The sequence below is a fragment of the Oenanthe melanoleuca genome, chromosome Z (genome assembly GCF_029582105.1).
Source record: "Oenanthe melanoleuca isolate GR-GAL-2019-014 chromosome Z, OMel1.0, whole genome shotgun sequence".
In the NCBI taxonomy this organism is placed as follows: domain Eukaryota; kingdom Metazoa; phylum Chordata; class Aves; order Passeriformes; family Muscicapidae; genus Oenanthe; species Oenanthe melanoleuca.
Window position 1 is genome coordinate 51084058 of NC_079362.1, and position 21658 is coordinate 51105715.

Below are 21658 nucleotides of genomic sequence, written 5' to 3' on the forward strand. Positions count from 1 at the left end.
CCAAAATTTCCTTTATTGAGACCGCCCCCCTTCGCCCCGGTCCCCAGAGCTGCGCCTGCGCAGAACCCGCGCAGGGGAGGTGCCCTCTGGCGGGGCGTGACACAGCCCGGTGACGTCACCGCGGTGACGCCGCCGTGGCGGTGCGTGCCTTGTGACGCCAGGGGAGCGCGACTGGCGGGGCCGGTTGGGCCGGGGCCGGCCGCGCTTATGGAGGACGAAGACTGCCCCGACCTGGTCCCGATCGGCGCCCATGGCGCGGAGCAGGGGGATGCCAGCCCCGGCGGGAAGATCCCCGTGACAATCATCACGGGGTACTTGGGTGAGGAGCGGGAGCAGCGCGCGGCAGGGACTGCGTGCAGGTGGGGAAGGCCCAGGCGAGCGGCCGGGCTCTGCGGGGCCGGGGCTGCGGGCGGGGGTCTCTCCCCTCGGGCGGGCGGGGGTCTCTCCCCTCGGGCGGGCGGGGGTCTCTCCCCTCGGGCGGGCGGGGGTCTCTCCCCTCGGGCGGGCGGGGGTCTCTCCCCTCGGGCGGGCGGGGGCCTCTCCCCTCGGGCGGGCGGGGGTCTCTCCTCTCGGGCGGGGGCCTCTCCCCTCGGGCGGGCGGGGGTCTCTCCCCTCGGGCGGGGGTCTCTCCTCTCGGGCGGGGGCCTCTCCCCTCGGGCGGGCGGGGTCCGTGGGGCCGGGGCTGCGGGCGGGGTCTCTCCCCTCGGGCGGGCGGGCAGCGCGGGGCCCCCTGGCCGCTCCGGTGCGTTCGCAGCGCCACTCTGAGCAGCAGTGCAGGCACGCTTTGCTGCTGTTACCACCCTGCTTTCAGGGGCCGCTTCGTTCAGGTCACGATTGACAAATGGCTCTTGGCCATAACGTCAGAATAGTGCAAATATTTGACTCAGTTAGATGCGGACTGCGTTGCAGTCTGAAAAACCTGAGGTTCGGCATTTTTCCTGTACCACTCAGCCAGTGCAGTTACTGTGTGCTGCACACAGTTACGGACAATAAGGATCTGATTAAATTTAGGATTGCCGTCACTTTTCTGAATGTTGTAACTTTGTACTGCATCGCAGTGTTGCAGAAAGAGATTCTTAATGACAAGTAAGGAAGGCTCCCTGGTTGTTGCTTTGGATTAGATGATCTTCAGAGATTTCTTCTACCCTTGACAATTCTGTGATCTTGTGCATGGGATGAAACTGTTCCTAAGGTGGTGTCACAGGGCTTGTGATCAGGTTTTTTAACAATGCCCCGTCTAAAGGCAGTTAGTAGCACATCTGTGGTTAGTGATGACAAGACTGATTAGAAAAGGCAGTAAGAGGGAGAAGATTAAGTGTGCCTTTTGTTAAGAGAAGCATAAAAGTTAGTTTTGTAGGAAAAGACTACCCTACTAGTAAGGAAATTGTAAGTTTATCAAGTGCTGATGCTTAATGAATGGAAAATATGAGAATCATTTAAGACTGAGATTTAATGTTCTGATTATTCTATGGGGTCAAATATATCTACAAATTACTTTCTACATAATTAGAATGGAATGTAGGATATTGGAATGAAGACTCCTATTTAGTAGAGATTTGCTTGAAGTGTTCATGTGCATGCATAACAGTATTTAGTTTTCATTTGAAAATTTATGTAGCTTTTTTTTTGCATTTTAATAGAAATATGGTCTGTGTTCTAGGAGCTGGAAAAACAACTCTTCTAAATTACATACTGACAGAGCAGCATAACAAAAGAATAGCAGTTATTCTGAATGAATTCGGAGAAGGTATGTAAACATGCAGAAACCTTTATTTTTTGCCACAAAACAACGAGTACATAAAACTTCTGGAAACTAAGACTTTTGTAAGTTTAAATCCATTACTGAATTTACTAACATACCTTATAGTCTTTTTGCTGGCTTTCGTAAAGTAGTGACATGAATTAATCTGTTTTGCATATAGATGTAGGCTCTCAGAGTAAAGTCAATAAATGCATCACCGTGTTGGAAGTGCTACCTCCATTTGTCCCACTCAGTTTCAAGCAAATGGAAATCAAAATATGTTGGTAGATAATATTTTCTTTTATTCCCTTTCCCCTCAGCATTTGCAGATTGCAAATTATCCTGGGCCAAGAAAATGGGGAGATGTGTGTTTGATGGCTATGGTTCTTTGAACTCTTTGCTTTGAGGATTTTTAATTGCTCTAGCTATAATTTCATATCTGTACCATAGTGAGAAGCTTACAGTTTACACTGTGTTGGCAGGGGTCTTTTTGTTTGTCTTCATTAACAAAGATATTTGTCACTTTTCTAGTCACAAAGCCTAAAATATAATGTACAGACAGAGCCTTTATTTGATATGAAGACACAGGCTGGTGTCCCTTTCTTTTAGCAAAATTTCTGGTAATTATGATGTACCAATATCAGTGGAGTTTGATCTTCACAGAATCAGCTTTGTCTTGGCTTTTAAATTCCTCATAAAATGGAAATCTCTTAAGAACATGTCAGAAACATGGTCTCAGGAGAAAAGAGTGTAATCCATGTATCTCTCTCTTACAGGCATTGTCATGCAAGATTGTAGATTAAAAATATAGCACTACTTGTATTTTTAGGAAGTGCCTTGGAGAAATCTTTGGCAATCAGTCAAGGGGGAGAACTCTATGAAGAATGGCTGGAGCTCAGAAATGGCTGCTTGTGTTGTTCAGTAAAGTAAGTAAGGACTAATGTACAAGTTCTTACAGTGGATATTTTGGGGAATTGAGGAAGAGAGAAGACAACCAGGATTTGATTTCTGAAGATAGTAGAGTTGATTGAGACTTCTTTTGTCAGATGAAACAACAATTGCAACTTTGGACGTAGAAATTTATTTCTTATTGCTGGCTTACTGGATTTGGACTTGGTGTCTTTCAGTGAAGTAATCTAAATACCAACATACACGCTGATGGGATGTTTTGTAGAGTAGGGATCTAGCTTTCTATCGTTAGTATTATATGCTTCCATGTAGAAAGCTGAAGATTCAGGTAGGCTGGAGCTATGACTCAGGTTTGCCAATTTCCTTGCAAAACACTTACTCTTCTTTTTCTTGGTACATTGGTTGATACTTCAGTATTGTATTAATCAAAAAGGATAAATGGAAAGCCTTTTGTGACCTAATGAAACACAGTATCCAAATCTGTAAGCTGATGGTGATGTTAAAAAGCAAGAGAGTATTTGTTTCTTTGACGCGTTTTTTTACTGTTTCTTTCTATGCTGCATAGTCTGTGCTAAATTTTAAATGAGGGTCATGGCCTGTTTGTCCTGAGAACTGGTCTTCTGCCTTAAATAGTAATAGGTAGTAAGTGGAAAACAGAAGATTTTATTGGATTCTATTGTTCTGGGGTGTAAGGAATGCTGTCTTGCTACTATGTTTTATATACATTTGTTTCTTACATAAATGCTGTGTATTTCTGCTTCAGGCTGCTACGTCCACTCTGATTTAAGTAAATAGCACATGTTAATCTTGGTGTAGGTGAGATAGAAAGGCAGGGCAATGTGCTTCACTTCTACCTCACCCCTTATTTCTGTAATATCAGCTGCCAAACCAAATAGTTACATATCTGCACAACCTTTCTGTCCTTTACAGGTTGTTCAGTGTTTGAAAACAAATCTTTAATCTGGTGGGATTAGGCAAATACTATTTTCAGACTAAAATGAAAGAGAACTAAAATTTGCCTAATGTTATGCCGGCATATAACTAAATTTTCATTGTAGACTGTAAGTCTGCAAATGTCCTGACTCAAAACTTTCGCTTTCATGATACTGACACTGTGTTCTGCATCAGAAGATATGTTTAAATACGTGCTTTAGCTTGTTTTCTCTGTTCTCAGATTTAATTGTTTCTTCTTACAGGGACAATGGTGTGAAAGCAATTGAGAACCTGATGCAACGGAGAGGAAAATTTGACTATATATTGTTAGAAACAACTGGTTTGGCAGATCCAGGTAGTTCACATCACAGTTTTCATAACCATGATAATTATTCTGTTTTTATGAAGTGCTTATTTGCTCACTGGTTAGTTCGCTTCGACATTTGTAATATAAAGTGGTGAGTTGTCAGGCATCTATGCTTTGATGGTTGTATAGTCTCCAGCGAATTGGTTAAGGTGCAAATATGAATGTGTTTGGTTGGTTTCTGTTCATTAAATTTGCTCTAAGCTGAATCTAAAGCTTAGAAATCCAGCTAAAATATATTTCCTATATTTTCCTTTAGAGAAGATAGTGGTCTTAGCAAAAAGAAGCACACTCTGAAACTAGTACTTTTCAGTAAACTTTTGATCTTCTGCATGTCTCCTTTTAAATAGTCTAAATAGTTAGCATCTGTTATATTGTTACACTGATTGTGATAGACCTTGTATTTTGTGAAGACCTAAAATATACTGTGAGACAGACTAGTATATTCTTCTTAAAGAGCAATAATAGATTTTACAAAATCCTTCTATTGTCTTTAGTAATATTTATTTTAAAGAAGTATTTGAACTTGAGCTCATGTTAGAAACAGCTATCCAAAACAGTTTTCTCTAAATCATCCACATTAAAAAGTCTGTTGTAGATGGAGAGGGAAGGAAATTCTTATCAGAAATTCAATTGTTTTCCCTTTAGGAGACTGGTACTTTCCAGCTCAAAGCTAAATAGTTGTCATTATAAAGTAATTTTCTTCAAAAGACAGGACATTGATTTGGCCTCTGTTACACACCAATTCTGTTTGAGTCAAATTGGAAAACTATTAAGCTTTTTGGAAAAAAAAAATCAATAGATACCAGAAAACTATTTCGTGTTGTGGTCCCTGCTATATCTTGCCTGAATAAGCACTAAAACAGCTGACAGGTTTTTGGGTCTGATACAGAGTGATGTTTGAAGGACTGCATCGTATCGCTTCAGGTGAACAGTTTTAGATATTGGAATTACTTTAGTTACTGATCTTATTGTTAGTTATTATAGTACAGTTTTTCTATTAAATACCTTAATGTTGTTAGTTTACTGGAAAAATCTCAATTTTGCAACTCTATATATGCTGCACTTTGTAGGAGCTGTGGCCTCCATGTTCTGGGTTGATTCTGAGCTGGGAAGTGACATTTATCTTGACGGTAAGAAGTGCAAGCTTATTTTCCTGTGTATTGGCATTTCATATCTGGATTTAGAGTAATATATTCTTGGTGTTTTAAGGCAAGGGTTCAGAAAATGTTCTGAAATGTATGAACTTGATTTTCCCACTGCCAGATTTGATCACAGAGGTATCCCTGATATTCTGATGCTTGTTTATTTACTTGGTGAGATGTTTAATATCACTAAATCCAACAGAAGTTGTATAATGCTTTTCTAAGAGATCAGATATGGACTGCTCTTGATTGTGATGTAAGATGGGGGAAAGTCATTAGGTAGATGTTATAAAACCTCAATTAGGAGTAATACTACAGCATGCTTTTTTTCTCTTTCTTCCTTCTCCCCCTTCTCCTTCAATGCAGTGTTTCCTAAAGGGTTTCCTATTTTTCTGAATTCATAATGTGAACACATGGATGTTTCTGACTTTTGTTTTCTACTTCGTTCACCTGTTGTACTCATTGCCTCTAATATTTGCTGCGTTCCAATAAAAATCCTGAGAATACTGAAAGACAAATCATCATTATATGTAATTAAAGAGCCATTTTTTTCATGTAGGAAAAAACCTACTTTTTGGCTTTAAGAAGTACCCTACTAGGGTTTTGGTCAGTCTGTGAAATACCCATCTAGTAAAGGAAGGAAACATTGAGTTCAGTAAGAAACTTCCTAAATTTCTGCCAGAGACTTGCAAATTCCTGGTCATTTGCCATTAGAATGGCTGCGTAGGTCAGTCAGTCCCTTAATTTATTTCAATGTTCTGTAGAAGCGTATTTCAGCCAATTTCCTCTTGTGGAAGAGGCATCCACTTTGCAAGAATTTATCTCACCTGCTTTTGTAGACATTTTACTACCACAGATACGACAATGAATAAAAAAATATTTAGGTAACTAATTTAATGTACAGATACTTTCAGTTTATTATAACTAGTTGTAAATGTGCTGATATTGTTACCTTTTACAGGTTTGCAAGTTGTTAAACTGCCAGCTGCTTTCAGCGCAGAAATTTCCATTTTAATGTTTTCTTTTAGGTATTGTGTCTGTTGTTGATGCAAAGCATGGATTACAGGTAAGTTGCTAGACTGTTATATTGTTTAAAACTGCAGCATTAGAACAGCTATTGCAGTTCAGGTAGATTTATTAATTTTAACAATAGCTGTAATTCTTGCATTGGATGAGGATGTATTTCATTATTACTGTGTTTTCAGTGGGCACAACGAACTACTGATACTCACAAGAATTCAGATTCTTACAGACACAGCAACGTGTCTGACAAGAATTGCCAGGTTGCTAAATACTTGATTCCTTCTAGTTCTATCTCTTCACTCAGGAATCTTGCTTTTAATCCAAACAGGCATTTGGAATGCTGTAAAAACAATGGAGGAATTGGTCACTGATCTGTGTCACTTGGAAGGAGAGGACTAAGAACAGTATCTTACACCAGTGTGGTAGCAATTGAGTTAGGGCTTGGACTGAGAAGGGTACTAATGTAATGGCAGCTGTGGCAGGGAGAAATGAGAGCACAGGTGTCTTGGTACTGCTTAACATTTTAATGTTGTATGGAAGCAGAGAAAAAGGTATTAGAGTAATCTGTATATAAAGTATAATGTAAGAACAGACATCTAGAAGAGTGAGCTTGAGTCAGCAGAAACTGTGATTCAATCAAATAGTTTAGCCCTTTTTTTTTTTTTGGTAATATGTGGGTGTAAATATAACTGTTTGCAACTTAATAACTTAGGAGGTTATTGCTTTGATTGGGTGTTGATTTCGCAGGATAAAAAAAAAAAAAAAGAATGACCGTAAGAAAAAATGCCTTCATCATATAAAAATGTCATGCTGTGGAAGTGTTATTAATATTTCTGCATTTACAATGGCTCAGAGAACTGAAGAATAACGGTTTAAAAATAAGAGAGTGATACTTCCTATGTAAGATTTTTTGTTTTGTTTTGTTTGTTTGTTTGTTTGGAGTACATGGGTTTCTGTTTTCATTTGTGCTTATCTAGCTGATTTACCAAAAGAGTAGCAGTTTGGTCCTCCCATAAATTTGTGTTGGGCTGGAACAGAACAAATCTAACCTCATAGAAAGCAAATTTGGCAAGTTTATTGTGTTCTGCAAGAAATTTTGTGGAAATGTTGGTAGAAGAGTGAGGAGAAAGGGGTGGTTTTCCCTTCCAAAAGGAACTGTCTTCTGAATCAGCTCAACTATCACAAGAAATCATATCATGTTTTAAGTCAGTTCCTTTTCAGCTGGCTTCCCTCACACTAATTCAGATGTGTTTCACTGCTTTCAAAAATATTGTTCTGTTTTTCTTTTTTCTGCAGTGCTGAATTACTGTCTTAGATCAAATATAATTGTGCTGCACACAGTAGCACTAAATTATTACTGTTTGAAAATTACTTTTTTAAATATTAGCCTTTCAAGTAGTATAACAGAAACAACACAAAAATGTTTTGAAACATTCAAATTTTCTGTCTATTATTATCTTTGGCAGCTCAATGAAAACATACATTATTTAATCAGTAAACCTGTAAAACAGTGACATCTGCTCAGAATAGTAGGAACTTCAGACTTTCTCAATTGTGCACTATGTAAACAAATTTTGCCTTATATAAAAGGACTTGCTAACTTGTTTAGTTCCTCTGGTTGCAATGCCTGACCTCAACAGCTGCTTATTATTCCAAGAACTTTGAAAGCCACACAGATAATAACATTGAGATAATGGGCAGCAATTTAAGTATGTCATGCTTCAAAGAACCAGCCCATCACAAGAAAAGCTGACAAACAACACTGTGACCAGTCAGCCAAATTGAAACTGAAGTGATCATTGATACCGTGCGTTATCACTCAACAGATTTGTCACACAGCAATCTGAAATACTAATTTCTTTAATCGAGGGCAAACAGTTGGACAGCTTGAAGTCGCAGTCCTCAGCTTCCAGGACCTGACATCTGGACTACTGACATTTGTTCTTTCTAGGGCAACAAATGTAAACATTAATTGAATAGAATCAATACACAAAGGATTATAAAGAAAAGGTCAGAGGAGAAGTTCCTGAGAGTTGTCTTCTTGTTGTGCTCTGCTTAGGTTGTGCACAATCAGGAAATAGTTTTGTTTGTTTTGACATGATAGACTCACAGTATGCAATAAACTATTTTTGTTTTTCAAGTGAGATACTGTTAGATGCCTGATAATTCCAACAAAGAAAAAAACAATCTCTGGATTATTAAAAATCTACGTATTTCCCATGACAATTGATTCCACTTTTGATTTGGTATAACTGTAATTTGAAACTGAGCTTTTAAAGTAATATTTCTGATATATTTAGAGCTTATGAAGGAATGCACAGGACTCTAACCTTCCCAGAGATGTAAGCATAAGTGGCAAGTTCCTACTGATATTACAGCATCAGTTTGAAGTTTTTCTTCCTCCAGATGTCTGTGATATTTTTCTCGTAGAGATTACTGTCTCCATGGCAGAGTGGGCAGAAAATAACTTGTAGCTAGACCTTTGCTGCTTTAGTGTAGTCTGTTGAGTAAAGCTTTGTGTTGCTAAATGTTGCACTGCTGCTTGAGATGCAGGTATTTTTTTTCCCTTTCACTGATTTTTCTGTGAAGACTAGCTTGGGCAGTCAAGTGGAGATGATAGTAAAACTCCTGTAGCTTCTGATTTTGGACAGACTTGCCAAAGAGCAGTGGTTTATTCATACAAACCTGGAAAAAATTACCAGTTTTTACTATCAAAGTACAGTTTGTTTTGTATAGTCTTCCAGAGAAAAAGAGTGTGAAGTTACACATACAAAATGCTATATTGCAAGCCTGGCCTCTGGTTGGTTTGTTGGTTAGTTGAGTTCACACTCATAGTAGTATTACTGACCCTTTATTTTCTTTCAGATATACTTTTTCATTGTTACTGTACATCATGGTGACTTCTTTACTTCATTCTAAAGCTGAAAAGTAATTAAAAGAAATACTATAAAGTTTTCCAACTCTTTTCTAATAATAAAACTAATTAGAAGAGTTTGCTTTAACGTAATTATAAATTTCTGTAATGGTGAATGTATAAATGGACTTTTTCACCATCATTTAACAAAGATTCTAGATGCCATCTTCCTCAATACCTTGTTGATAAACAGACCTCAATTGACATGGGTCTGGCTTTCTTTAATTGCAAATGAATTTCAATTTAATTTGAATATGATTAATCCAATTATTTTAATTTTTCTTTAGCACTTGACAGAGGAGAAACCAGAAGGTCTTATCAATGAAGCATCTCGGTATGGATGTAGAAATTAATTTTATATATCAAGTTAGGAATTCCACTGTATAAAAGTTCATTGGAAATGGGTCCTTTTATGGGGCTTTTTTCTCTGCTTTGCTTAAACTGAGGTAGAATGGTGTAATGAGGTAATAGCTGAAAAAGTAACTTCATGCTTAATTTGATCTTTCTGCCAAGAATTGACTATTCTATTTTAATAGTGATAGGATTTAATTTAATTGAATGAGAAGCTCCCGTGTTGGGGGAATTAAAAGTTTTGTGTTAGGACCTCTCATGCTTGAAGCAGAACTGGAGATAAAGGAATATTTTTTAATAAATGTGGAGCCATAATAATGAAGAGTAATTGTTGAAGTCTTCCTAAAGCAAAGAGACTTCAAGTATCACGTTACAAGGACCACATGCAAGGCAAAAAGGGCTTGGTAAAGTTGTTAAATCACTAGGCACTTTGGATTAGATGACAAAAAAAGCTGATAAACAAACAAACCAACCAACCCTAAAATAAAAGAATCTAGTAAGCCTTGATTTGATCTGTTAAGGCACAGAAGAACATATTTGAGGAGAGTAATACTCTTGAGTATGAATAATACTTCAATCATTCTCCATTATGTTCTAGTTTGATTAATGCTTGCCCTTCTGTACTAACAACGTTCATAGTATCTTTTGGGGCCATGGGAGAGGTGATGTTCTGCCTCACAGATAAAGTATTTGTTTGTTAGTGATGTCTTTTTCTCTCTTTTTTTTTCTTAAAACATAGGCAGGTTGCATTAGCTGACCTTATAATCATCAATAAAACAGATTTGGTTTCAGAGGAAGAGTTGAATAAAGTCAGAACATCTGTGAGGTATGAAACTTTTGGCATAACTGTAACACTGTACTGCCTCAAAAATTAAACATAGTTACTTCTTTACTGCTGTTAGAATAGAAATTATGTCATTATTAGATTAGCACAAATTGATAAGCGTATAAGGGAAAAGAGACTTTCTCTTGCTAAAGGTACTTCTGTGTTCTTATACAATCTTAGCATTTTGTCAAACTAGGTAAGATTTGATGTTATTTACTAAGGACAGGCCTTTCTCTTAATTTTTTTTTTTTTTTTTTTTTTTTTTTTTTAATGTTTCTGAGCAGCTATTGCTGGTTTTGAGAATTAGCAGAATTGGAAAATAAATCTTCTGGTAAATATGAGTTCACTAGCAAATGCAAAGATACAGGAAGGAAGCTCCAAACAATTGTCATGGGAGCAGAAGAACTAGTGGTCTGAATCAAATTAATGATCAAAGACATCACCCTTTTCTATCATTACCATGATAGGCCAAATTAAACATTAAAATTTTTAAATAATTTACAATTGTATTAGTTTTTTGAAATATGAAAATAAAAATTCTTAGACTGAACAGAGTATATCATGAATAGCTTTGGATAGGAAAATGCTGTTCTCACTGGTGATATCTTGTTGTCAGAACTTGTGAAATTCCCTGGCTGCTAGTGGAAACCAGATATCTTGACCCATATCTGAGAGTTATTTAACAAGCTGGTAGCAGAGTTGGGGTGTTATTTCACATTATGCTCTCTCTAGTTAATGTATTCAAACAATGTATCATGGTTGTATTTTCATCTAACTAGTGATTTTTCTGTTTTATTTTAGGTCAATAAATGGACTTGTTAAAATCCTAGAGACACAAAGATCAAGGTATTAAATGGCCACTGTTACTAGGTACTAGATCCTGCTTCGTTTGTGGCAGTTTAAAAGTATTATATTAAATTGACTTTATTAAAGGGAAACTACTAAATTATAAATATTTAACCCAATATTTATGTTATGAATATGCATCTATAATTTTTTTTTTTAGGAAATAAAAATGTATTTTTAATTCATATTTTTCTTTGTTAGTGTTCGTATCACAGAATACCAGAATGAGTGAGGTTGGAAGAGAGCACAGTGGGTCATCTTGTCCAACCCTATTGCCAGGCAGGGTCATCCCAAAGCACATGGCACAGTATTGTGTCTGGATGGTTCCTGAATATCCCCCATGAGGGAGATTCCACAGCCTCTGTGAGCAATCTGTTCCAGTGCTTGGTCACACACACAGTAAAGTAGTTCTTGCTTTCAGGTGAAACTTCAGGTATGTCAGTTTCTGCCTGTTCCTTCTTGTCCTGTTGCCTGGCAGCACTGAGAGCCTGGTCCATGCTCTGACATCCCTGTTTCAGATACCTCTATAAACTGAGGAGGTCCCATCTCAGACATCTTGTTGAGTCTGAACTGGCCCAGTTCCCTCAGCCTTTCCTCATAAAGGACCTCATAAAAACAAGGTGCTCTGGTGCTTTAAACATCTTTGCTGCCCTCCCCTGGACTCTATCCAGGAGCTCCACGTGCTCTGTGCTGAGGAGCCCAGAAGTGGGTGCAGCAGTCCAGGCACAGTCTCACTAGAGCTGACTGGAGCAGCAGTTACTGCCTTTCATTAACTGCTGGCAGTGCTCTTCCTGATGCATCTCAGGACACTCTTGGCCTTCTTGGCCACAAAGATACAGCGTTAACCAACCTTGTGGCTGAAGAGCAGCTGTGAGGCCAGTTTGGTTTTGAGCTAATAGTTGGATGTGTGCACTACAGTGTTTTCCTTCTATTGTGTCACCTTAAATACTATTCTCACTGCTGCTGCAAGTAAGTTCTTCCTCTAAAATTACTTTGAAAGCAGGAAATTACAAGAACAAGAAAAACCATTGCACTGTTTTTGCTATTTTAATTGAAATTCTGACTCAGATTTTTCCTTTAGTAAGGACTTAAACAGATATTGTATTCCCAGAGGGATTAGGAGAGCAGTGTATTTTCCAGACTGCTAGGAATGATTTATGCATTTTTATATCAATTATTGGATTATTGTGGTCAATGTTCATAAAATAAAGGATTTTGATTTAAGCAAATGTAAAGAGAAGGTAATAGTCATAACCTTTATAAAGTATACTTGGCTTTTTAAAGTTATTGTCAAATGTAGTTGGAAATTGTAGAGAAAAATACTTTCTATTGTTGGGTGATCAGATAGCACCAGTTTTGAAGAAGCTGCTAAACTACATGAGTTGTTTTAAATGGCCATTAGGGGGAGATCCAACATATGATTGTTTTGCATATTATATAGTATCTGATGCCAGCTAGGAATGTGTTTTGAATATAAAATAATGTGGGCTTCACATTCAATCCTCAGTGACAACTTGTTACTTGTAAATATTCTTCCGTAAATGACTCATAGGGTCTCTTCTATTATTAAACATTCCAAATGTGAACTAAGCACAAAATTAATTTATTGCCATGTTATTTGATGGCATACCCTCTTTAAGGGGGTGTTTATCCCTCAAAAGTCCACATTTAAAAGGCAGGATTACTATGTGATTTTTTTTAAAACACTGCTGAGAACAACTGACATTGAGTTGGTCATGAATTTTGCACAGGAATTGTTTGTGTATTAGCAGTGAAATCTGTAGTCTGTAATGCTTTGGGAAGAAAAGTTTCTCATGCAAGTTTATAGGTAGCCATTCCTATAAGCAGACATGATCAGTACTGCCAGTAATAATACAGTATTCTATATTACATTTTTCATTTGTCTGTTTCAAATTCCTGGTAGTAGTGCTTGCGTCAAAGTTGTTTCAGGTTTGTTTGCTAACAGTGTGTCAGTATTATATATATATGTTCCAGGTGTTTGTGTCTGTCTTGAAAGGCTTAAGGTTCCTTTTCCCATTTAGGGAAAAAAATTTAATATTCAGGCATCCAGTATAAGGAATTTTATAATATTTTTGGAAATACCTTGTATTTTACCTTGTATTTTACTGTATTTTTTTAAAAAAATCGTTTCTGTGCTTACATATTATTGTGTAAATTAACACAGCATTTCCTTGTAGAAGACAGTACCAACCACTGATAGCCAAAAATAAGCCTAAGTATTAATGGCATTAATCTGATAGACAAGAAAAGAAACATAAATTTCAGTGAAAACCTTTAAAACCTGGATTTAAATATATCAAAAATACAAAGCTTTCTTTTTCCCTTTCTCTTTAGAGTTGATCTCTCTAATGTCTTGGACCTACATGCTTTTGACAGTCTATCTGGAGTAAGGTATGATGACAATTTTGTTGTCTATTAGAAAAAATATCTGTGTATGAAACAGACACACTGAAATCCTGACTCAAATTTGCGTCTGTTTCTGCAAATTTTCTGTTTTTAGTTTCTGTTAGAAATTCCAGTTTAGTCTGTCCTGTCTAGACCAGGACAGTCACATTTTAAAAATTAGTGCTTTATAAGTGGTAATATCAGAATTTTGTAATAATGTAAGGTAATAATAGAATTATTTTCTTCTTCAAATGCCTGCAAAAACCTTTTTGGCCTTACAAAGTCAAATGAGCCAGAGTGTGTGTGGTTGGCTTTTTTCCCCAAAATGCAAGTTTGGTTTAATATCAGAGTAGATTTATATACTTCTCTGGTTCTTCTAAAGCATTTCAAAAATTTTCTCCTTTGTATCTTGATGAACTGTAGGCCTTCTTAGATTTCATAGAAAAGAATTAAAGACTGAGGTTCCACAGCAAGCAAAGGCTCTACAAATTTTGATCACTGTGTTTCTCATTCCTGGAGATTTTTAATGCCAGATGTATGCTTCAGCATCCTGCATGGGTGCAGAAGTAAAATGGGAAGGGAGGGGAGAGGTCTTTCTGTTCATTGTGTGTGCTGAAGCAAAGCAAAGACAATGAAGAGTGCTGGAGCAATCATAATGGAAAGGAGGGAAAAGGAAGGCAGTATCAGCTTCATTTTTCTTCCTGGATACACACTTTTCACTTCAGATAATGGAATAGAGTTCACAGATGGGAGAAACTGCAGGACATGCAAATTAGTAATAACATGTGTTTTTTTATTAGATAACATGGGTTTGTGAGATTTCCCTCTGAACTGATGTAGTACAATCAAAATTATAGGTTTGGTTTTTTTTTTTTTTTTTTTGCTGGCTTTTGTCTGATCAGTGAAATACTGGAGTGTTTGTTTCAAGATTTCTACCAATAGCAGCATCAGGGAAATACCAAACGAGGCATCCAAAACAAAGTGAAGGGAGGAGGGAGGCTGATACATCCTTTAGAGGCAATAGATAACTATTAGTAAGCCAGACCATAAACCCATGTTCCAAGTTCTTATAATGAATCAGCTACTTGAATTAACTCATGCTGGAGCCACACAACAGAGATAAAGCAGTAAAAATATGAAAAGGGTTATTCTTGATAACAGCAGTTCACAGTTAGATCTGTTTACTTGTAATAGGTGGTGTTGTACTAAGTTTACTAGTTTGCAGCACTCCACAGATCTGTGAAAGTTCTTAAGGAACTGACAAAAAATTCTTTATTGATTTCCTCAGTCTAGTCTTTTGTCTTATCTCACTCAGTTACTTTTGAGCTTCTCAATATTTGGTATTGAAACAAGGGAAACATTTTAAAATGTCAGCATTTAAAGATAAATTATAAAAGTACCAGAAGATTGTAGACTACTTTTAAAAAGTTCGGTTTATTTTGTTTATGTTTGAACTTAGCTCAGCAAAATTGCTTATCCTAATTTTAGTTCCAAGATACAGGAATTCTTACATAAAATACAAGTGATGGTTTTAGTGCCATCATCTGAGCAGAAAAACTCTTTGCATCCAGCATCACTTGAACACAGTACATTAATAAATTTGTTCTTTTAATGGCGTACTGCAGTAAGGATTTCTGTTAGCAGACAGATAGAACATCTGTTTGGTGTGACTGTGTGGTAGAACCTTGGTAGTCTGTATGTACCCCAAAGTCACAGGAAACACATCATGAATTCTGGATTCGGTGAAGGGCAGTAAGAGACTAAAACAGCAAAACAAAGGAAATAGGAGAAGTAGGAATGTGAAATGTTACTTCTGTAGCAGACATTTTTTCCCCCACCAAAAATGCTTCTAAAATTTTTACAGTCATCAAATTAGGAAGAGGGATTTTTATGGCAATGTTCTCTGAAATGGCAGAGAGCATCATAGTAACTTGTGCTACACTATATCTTCTTTGCATGTTATTCACGAAATAGAGAAAAAACAGAAACAGTACAGAAGATGGTATTTGAAGAAATTCTGTGCTATCTTGATTAATCAAGACAGGTGGATGTGAAATCTAAGACTGCAGTACAATTTTGTATTGTCACACAAAAAGATGCAGTAAGACCCTTAATATTAGTTTACAAAAGAAGTCCCCAAGTTCCTTTATTGAGTAGAGAGTATCTGTTTTAAGTTTGCAGGCACCCTGCATAGTAGAAGTGAGCTGTACACCTGAGAAGTGGAAGCTGGGTATATAGTATTTCAATTAATGTTACAGATTTCATTCTCTCAAGCAACAGCCTTGTACATTCTTTTCTTCTTGATTTTCAAATAATTGTAAAGTTTTAAAAAAAACAATATAATCAACTAGATAAATTCTAGTGGTTTATTTTTTCTTGCTTGATTTAATGATGTAGTTTGCCTTTTTTGCACAAAGGAGTATCAAGGGTGTTGTGTGCATTGAAGTATAAATGGTTTTAATGCTGAAGAGATTGCATAGCAGGACTACAATTGTCTTTATGTTTTAAAAACCCTAATTTTCTAACAGAAACAATTAACTATATCAAACAAATATAATTAAACATTTTGTTTTGAAGTTAAAATGAAATTAACTGTTGAAGCTTATTCTGAGTATACAGTCGATCTTTGATATTTCAGTTTTGCTCTGCAATACTGGAATTTTAAAAATTTTGAAATAATGACATTTTGCCCATCCTACTCAAATGTGGCATTTATATGTGACATTACTTTACTTATTTTCAGTTTGCAGAAAAAGCTTGAGCATGTAAAGACAACACATGCGCATCTAGATAAGGTAATTACCAAATTACCAAAAATACTGCTTTGATGTTTTTGCAACAACAGGGCTGTTCAATATTGCATACTAATTTTGTTACTGTTTCAGAAGGTTTCAGTTAGGGAGTAATGTGTTCTAAGGTGTTTGGAAGATTACCCAGATTACAGGAAAGGAATGTATTTTATTGTAGATAGATTATAAATGGCTATATTAAGTCTCGCTTTCAAAAATAGCTTATAGGCTTCCAGTGCTCCAGTCAGTAATGTCATTTGTTGATTCACATGGGGAGTATTAGTGAACCAAATAGAACTGCTTTTTTTTTTTAGGTATTTGCAGAAACAAGTCCTAAATTTGTAGCCAGCCTGTCCTGTAGGTTTTCTGTCCAAAACAGAATGTCTTTTGTTGAGCTGTGGGTCACAGTCCTCCTTGGGGTGTCCCTAGGTGAGTGGGTTCACTTATAGGCCACAACTTCTCTCAGTGGCTGCAAAAAATTCAAGACTTCTATTTTTTTATGGTGTCCTAGAAAACTGGGCTTTCTTCAGAAAGTTTCTATGGTTAAATTTAATTTTCAGGTTAACATATGATGCATAAAATGCCTGTGTTTTCTTTTTGAACTGCGTATTTTAGCTGTGAAGTTGCTAGTCTTGAGAACAGGAAAAGGCAATTATAACTTAATTTTGAAACTAAAGATTAAACATAAAACCAGTTCATGCTTAATTCTAATTACAATGACAATGTTGATAGTTTTTGTTTAATCAAAATTCTTAAATATACTCAGTTATAGAATGTTAGTAGATCCCTAAAGTAGATAGAAGTGTTAAGTAGAAGCCTTCCTGAATGTTATGACTTATAGTATCCTTGTATCATTAAGGAGATAATTGTTAGGTCTGTAGTGTGGAGTCATTCAACAGAATTCATTGTTCATTTCTCTGTTTAGTTTAACACCCACATATTTAAGATAATTGTTGAGGCATTTGAGGCATAATTGAGGGCAAGTCCTTGTTGTATGACAAAGTGTGCTTATTATCTTCATGTTGAAGGTCAACAGAAACAAACTGCACCATGCTTGGAGCACAGTGAACTTTGGTCGACTGTGTTTTGAGGCTGTTCAGAGTGTTAGCTCTTGGTTGTTTCAATAAATTTACTTGGTCATTAGAGAAACATTTGCTTCTTGTTGCTTTAATTTTTTTCTGTAAGTTAGACTAGTCATCTGAAGATAATAATTTGATGCTTTCAAATTAAGGAAGTAATTCTCTCTCTGTTCTACCATACCATTGATCAGTCATAGTGACAAAAACAAGAGGTATTATTTCTTCTTTAAATAAATTGTTAATTTTAAACTACGTGTTCTATTTTCATATTTTCTTTTGATAATTGATCCTGAGCAGCTACCTAGTGGTTGCTTTGGAACAAAACTTAACTTCGGAACAAAACTTAACTTCAGATGTATTTATTTTCTGAAACTTTTTATACATAATCTATTAATAAATAGCCTTTCTTACAAGGCAAGTACAGGTTGCCTTTTATAAAAACTATGTTGATTATTTTTCATCTGATAGAATTGTCATGAAGATTAGTATGCAAAAAAAGTAGCATTCTTACCCATATTTGAAATAATAGTGTCTACAGCAAAGAATTGCATGGTAGCAGCTAATGGTATTAAGCTGTTCAAAGCATTGTGTATATGCTATAAGTGCATACCCAAACAGAAGCAAAAAGTAGAGCTTCATTTAGCAAATTAGAGCAGAACAGAAATAGAGATTTTTTTAAAAAAAAAGATGTTGTCATATACTTTCCTTTTTATGAGGCCAACTTAAAAGAACACTTTTTGAAATTACTGTAAGGAGATGATTATTCAGTGTGGTAATAATAAGTGTATCTTCTCATTTGCAGGCTATAATTACAGTAACATTTGAAGTTCCAGGAAATATAAAAGAAGAAAATTTAAATCTCTTTATTCAGGTAAGTAATATATCACCATCAACTCAGAAAATCATTGTGGCTTTTTATAGAAACTCATCCCATGCTGCTTTGTTTATGGAAACAATTTTTTCTTTTCATAGAATCTTCTATGGGAGAAGAATGTAAAAGATAAGACTGGGTGCACCATGGAGGTCATAAGACTGAAGGTTAGTCAGAAATCACCAGCTTCTTTGTTTTTTGCTTTTCATCTTTACGCCTAAAAAACCTGCAGTGTGCTGTGAGTTATGGACCTCAAACGTGCTGCTGGATCACTATAGCAGAGCAGACAAAATGCTGCTGTTCCATGAATGACTCAGAAAGACATAGTTGGCAGAGGAGCAGACATGGAGCCTATTTGTTTTGAGTGGGGAGGGCAGATGTACAGTTCCCAAACATCAGTGGCAGGGTTAAAAATCAAGCCATATTTGTCACTTCTCTTTTTCTACCTCCATTGTTCTGAAAGATACCATCCATCTCATATATCTAGGGTTGAGATGCTATAGGTTGGATCCTATAGATTGCCAGATGTACTTAAAATTGTTGCCATAATATGCAGAAATTCAATTTTGCATAACAGAAATGCAATAGTAATTGTGGTCTACAATTAACAACTTTTTACAGTATTGTCAGGCTGTAGGTTTTAAAGATGCAGCTCATAAGTATTCCTCTTCACGGGCACTTCATATGTTTTTCAGTTGCCTGGTTTGGAGAGGAGTAGAAGTGACAATTCAGGTTCTATTTTAATTTACCTTATATGAAGTAGCTGAGTAAATAATGAAAAAGTGAGAATCCAGTTGGTCATTTGGCTTGCTGTAAGAAACATAAGAAAGTAAAGCTCCCATTTATTTCCTGAGAACACTTGACCATCTTAGATAGCAACATAATTATTTTTGTTTCATTGGAAGGAAAATTGTTGTCTTTCTTTTTCAGCAACAAAATTAAAGTATTCTTGTTTTTCCCCCTTCCTGACAAATAGAAGAGAATAGATCTGAAAAGCAATAATGCCATACGCAAGTAGATTTTAGTGCATTGAGCAGTGGAGTCAAACTAATCCTTTATGAGATGTGAGGTTTTTGGTAAGGCGTGTGCTGTCCTTCAGTCACAGACAAATACACCAAAGCAAATGAACCCCAGGAAACTAATTACAGAACAGGTTCCAAAGTTAGTTGCTTTTATATTTATATTTTATCTGTAGTCATAACCCTTTTGGCAGTAATAGTTATAGAATTCCAACTAATAGGTCAAATGGAGACCTATTTTATTAAATATTTTTAACTCTCTTTCTTTAGGGAAGTGACCTGTTTTAGGGCAAAGTCTGGGAGGAATTTTCAGAAAGCATAAGACATGTTTTACAGAATGTGTTCCACTTAAGTATTTTAGAACATTGTACTGTGAAGTGATGAAAACTGTTTTAATAGAGCTTTTGATATGTGGGTTAATGGACTCATGCTGACTGTAATCCCTTCTGTTGCTAGTTGTACTTCACAAATGTTTATTTTTTTACTCCAATATTCAGAGATTCTGTTTTCAGAAAAGTAAATATATTGAGCATAAGAGCTTAATTGGACTAATCTGAAATCAAACATTTTTTGTTCATTTCAGATTATTTCATTGGCAGGCAGGCTTTCATGGACTCCGATGTCAAACACCGTATATATATTCAAAGAGGCACAGAATATGATGACATTTAATTTTTGCTTGAGCAGGCTAAGTACTGACAAGGGAGGAACAGAAGGCAAAGTGTAATTGCTAAAGTGTAGTTCTTAGCCTTTAACAAAATAAAGGAGATGTGAAAGTGGATGTTACAGGTAGACATGTTGATTGACTAACAAGTGCATAGTTGCCAGAAATACTATTCCCTTTTGAACTCAATTAAAAGTTTTGTTTCCCCTCTTACATATTTTATTTTTAAAGTTTTGTTTATGTACCCTAACAGTTATTTTTCTGATAAGGGACTGGTATCTATTCAAGGCAAATCTCATCAAGTGATAGTCCAAGGTGTCCATGAGCTCTATGACCTAGAAGAGACTTCAGTAGCCTGGAAAGAAGATGAAAAGAGAACCAACAGGCTGGTTCTAATTGGTAAGGGGAAATTTCACATCTTCTTGTTTGAGTTCAAGAACTGTTTTTTTTCAGAGACAGTCCTCTGACTTGGCCAGTGAAAAGCAGTCAGACTAAAGGGGGCAGAATAAGTGCAGTGGGTATGTTCAGCATAACCCTTTCTCAAAGGTTTATCCATCAAAACCTCCTGAGGTTCAAAATTGCAGCTGAGAGGAGTCTACACTATCCTTATTTGTGCTACCAAAATCAAATCAATAAAGTACTTAGCTTTCATAAATTACATTGGCATATTTCATGTTATTTTTAAAATCTGTAATTATAAATTGGGTGATGGTAATAGTTTGAATATTTGATCAAATGTTTAGTAACTATAAGGAAGGTTTTAAAATACTTTAATCAGTTTTGTTTCTGAAAAGCTTGAAGTGCTGAGGTTCTGTGTTTCTGTTTTCTATTTATTTCTATTTGCTGTGCAGTGTTTTATTACCAAAAATAACCTACTTTTTCCCCTTGACCTTATTTGTGCAGCTTGAAGTCTCTTGTTGCCGTAATTTTAATATTGCTGTTCTCACTGATTGCTGTAATAAACTTTTTCTTAGGTTAGAAGAAATTACTTACATTGTTTTTTGTAATGCACTGTAAAATACAGTTAGATATTTTGTTTCTCTTTGCAGGCAGGAACTTGGACAAGGAGATCATCAAAGAAGTATTCATAGCCACTGTGAGAGAAGAACAAGGAAACAGTTGACAGAAAAATATAAAAAAGATTAAATGTCAGTTTTAATCCTGCAAGGATTTTATAACAGAAAAGACTGAATGGCACAGACTGTAGTAGTTGCTCTATCCTCTTGCAGTTTGTGCAACAGTTAAACCCTGAAGTCTTCCCAAGAATTCCAGCTGACCTACTGTTTAAAGATTAGCTCTTATGGTCTAGAATCAAACACAGTTCTCCTACTTTGGATTTGGCTGAGCCTGCGTCAGCAACATCATGGAACTGTGCTGAAATGCAGATGGGCAAAAGGCTGTTATATTCTACATGAAGCGTTACTCTGGGGATATAGGAAACATGTTTGAAATATAGTGCTTTCTCTTGATTACATTCTTCCACTGGAAATGAAGCAATAGATTATTGCCAGTGATGTAATCACAGTACAGAATGTTTGGTGTTTACTATTAAACTGTCTTCCATCTCTTTCCACTTGCTTTGTGATTTTTGAATGTATGCACTCATCCCAGGTACTGCTAAACGTGTTGTATAATGAAACGAAAAATACCTAGGTAGCAGAGGTGCAAGATCACATGGAATAAATGCTGTCTACACAAAAGCTGTGAATGCAGTGCTTGGTCACATAGTCGGCATTTTGAAAGATGTAGTTGAACTGTTCGATCTTCTAGGCCATGAG

The 21658-nt window shown here is 36.4% G+C and overlaps 1 protein-coding gene across 1 annotated transcript; it reads left to right on the forward strand.

The window, feature by feature from the left end:
* LOC130264687 (zinc-regulated GTPase metalloprotein activator 1A-like) lies at positions 1-21453 on the forward strand. The gene is given in 16 exon segments (XM_056513062.1): positions 1-319; positions 1661-1747; positions 2571-2667; positions 3847-3938; positions 5021-5080; positions 6121-6158; positions 9317-9363; positions 10120-10206; positions 11008-11052; positions 13408-13464; positions 16202-16253; positions 18129-18197; positions 18299-18364; positions 20150-20279; positions 20930-20985; positions 20988-21453. Coding segments are annotated over 16 exon segments (1134 nt in total). The 5' UTR covers positions 1-207; the 3' UTR covers positions 21027-21453.
* The last annotated feature ends 205 nt before the right edge of the window (positions 21454-21658 follow it).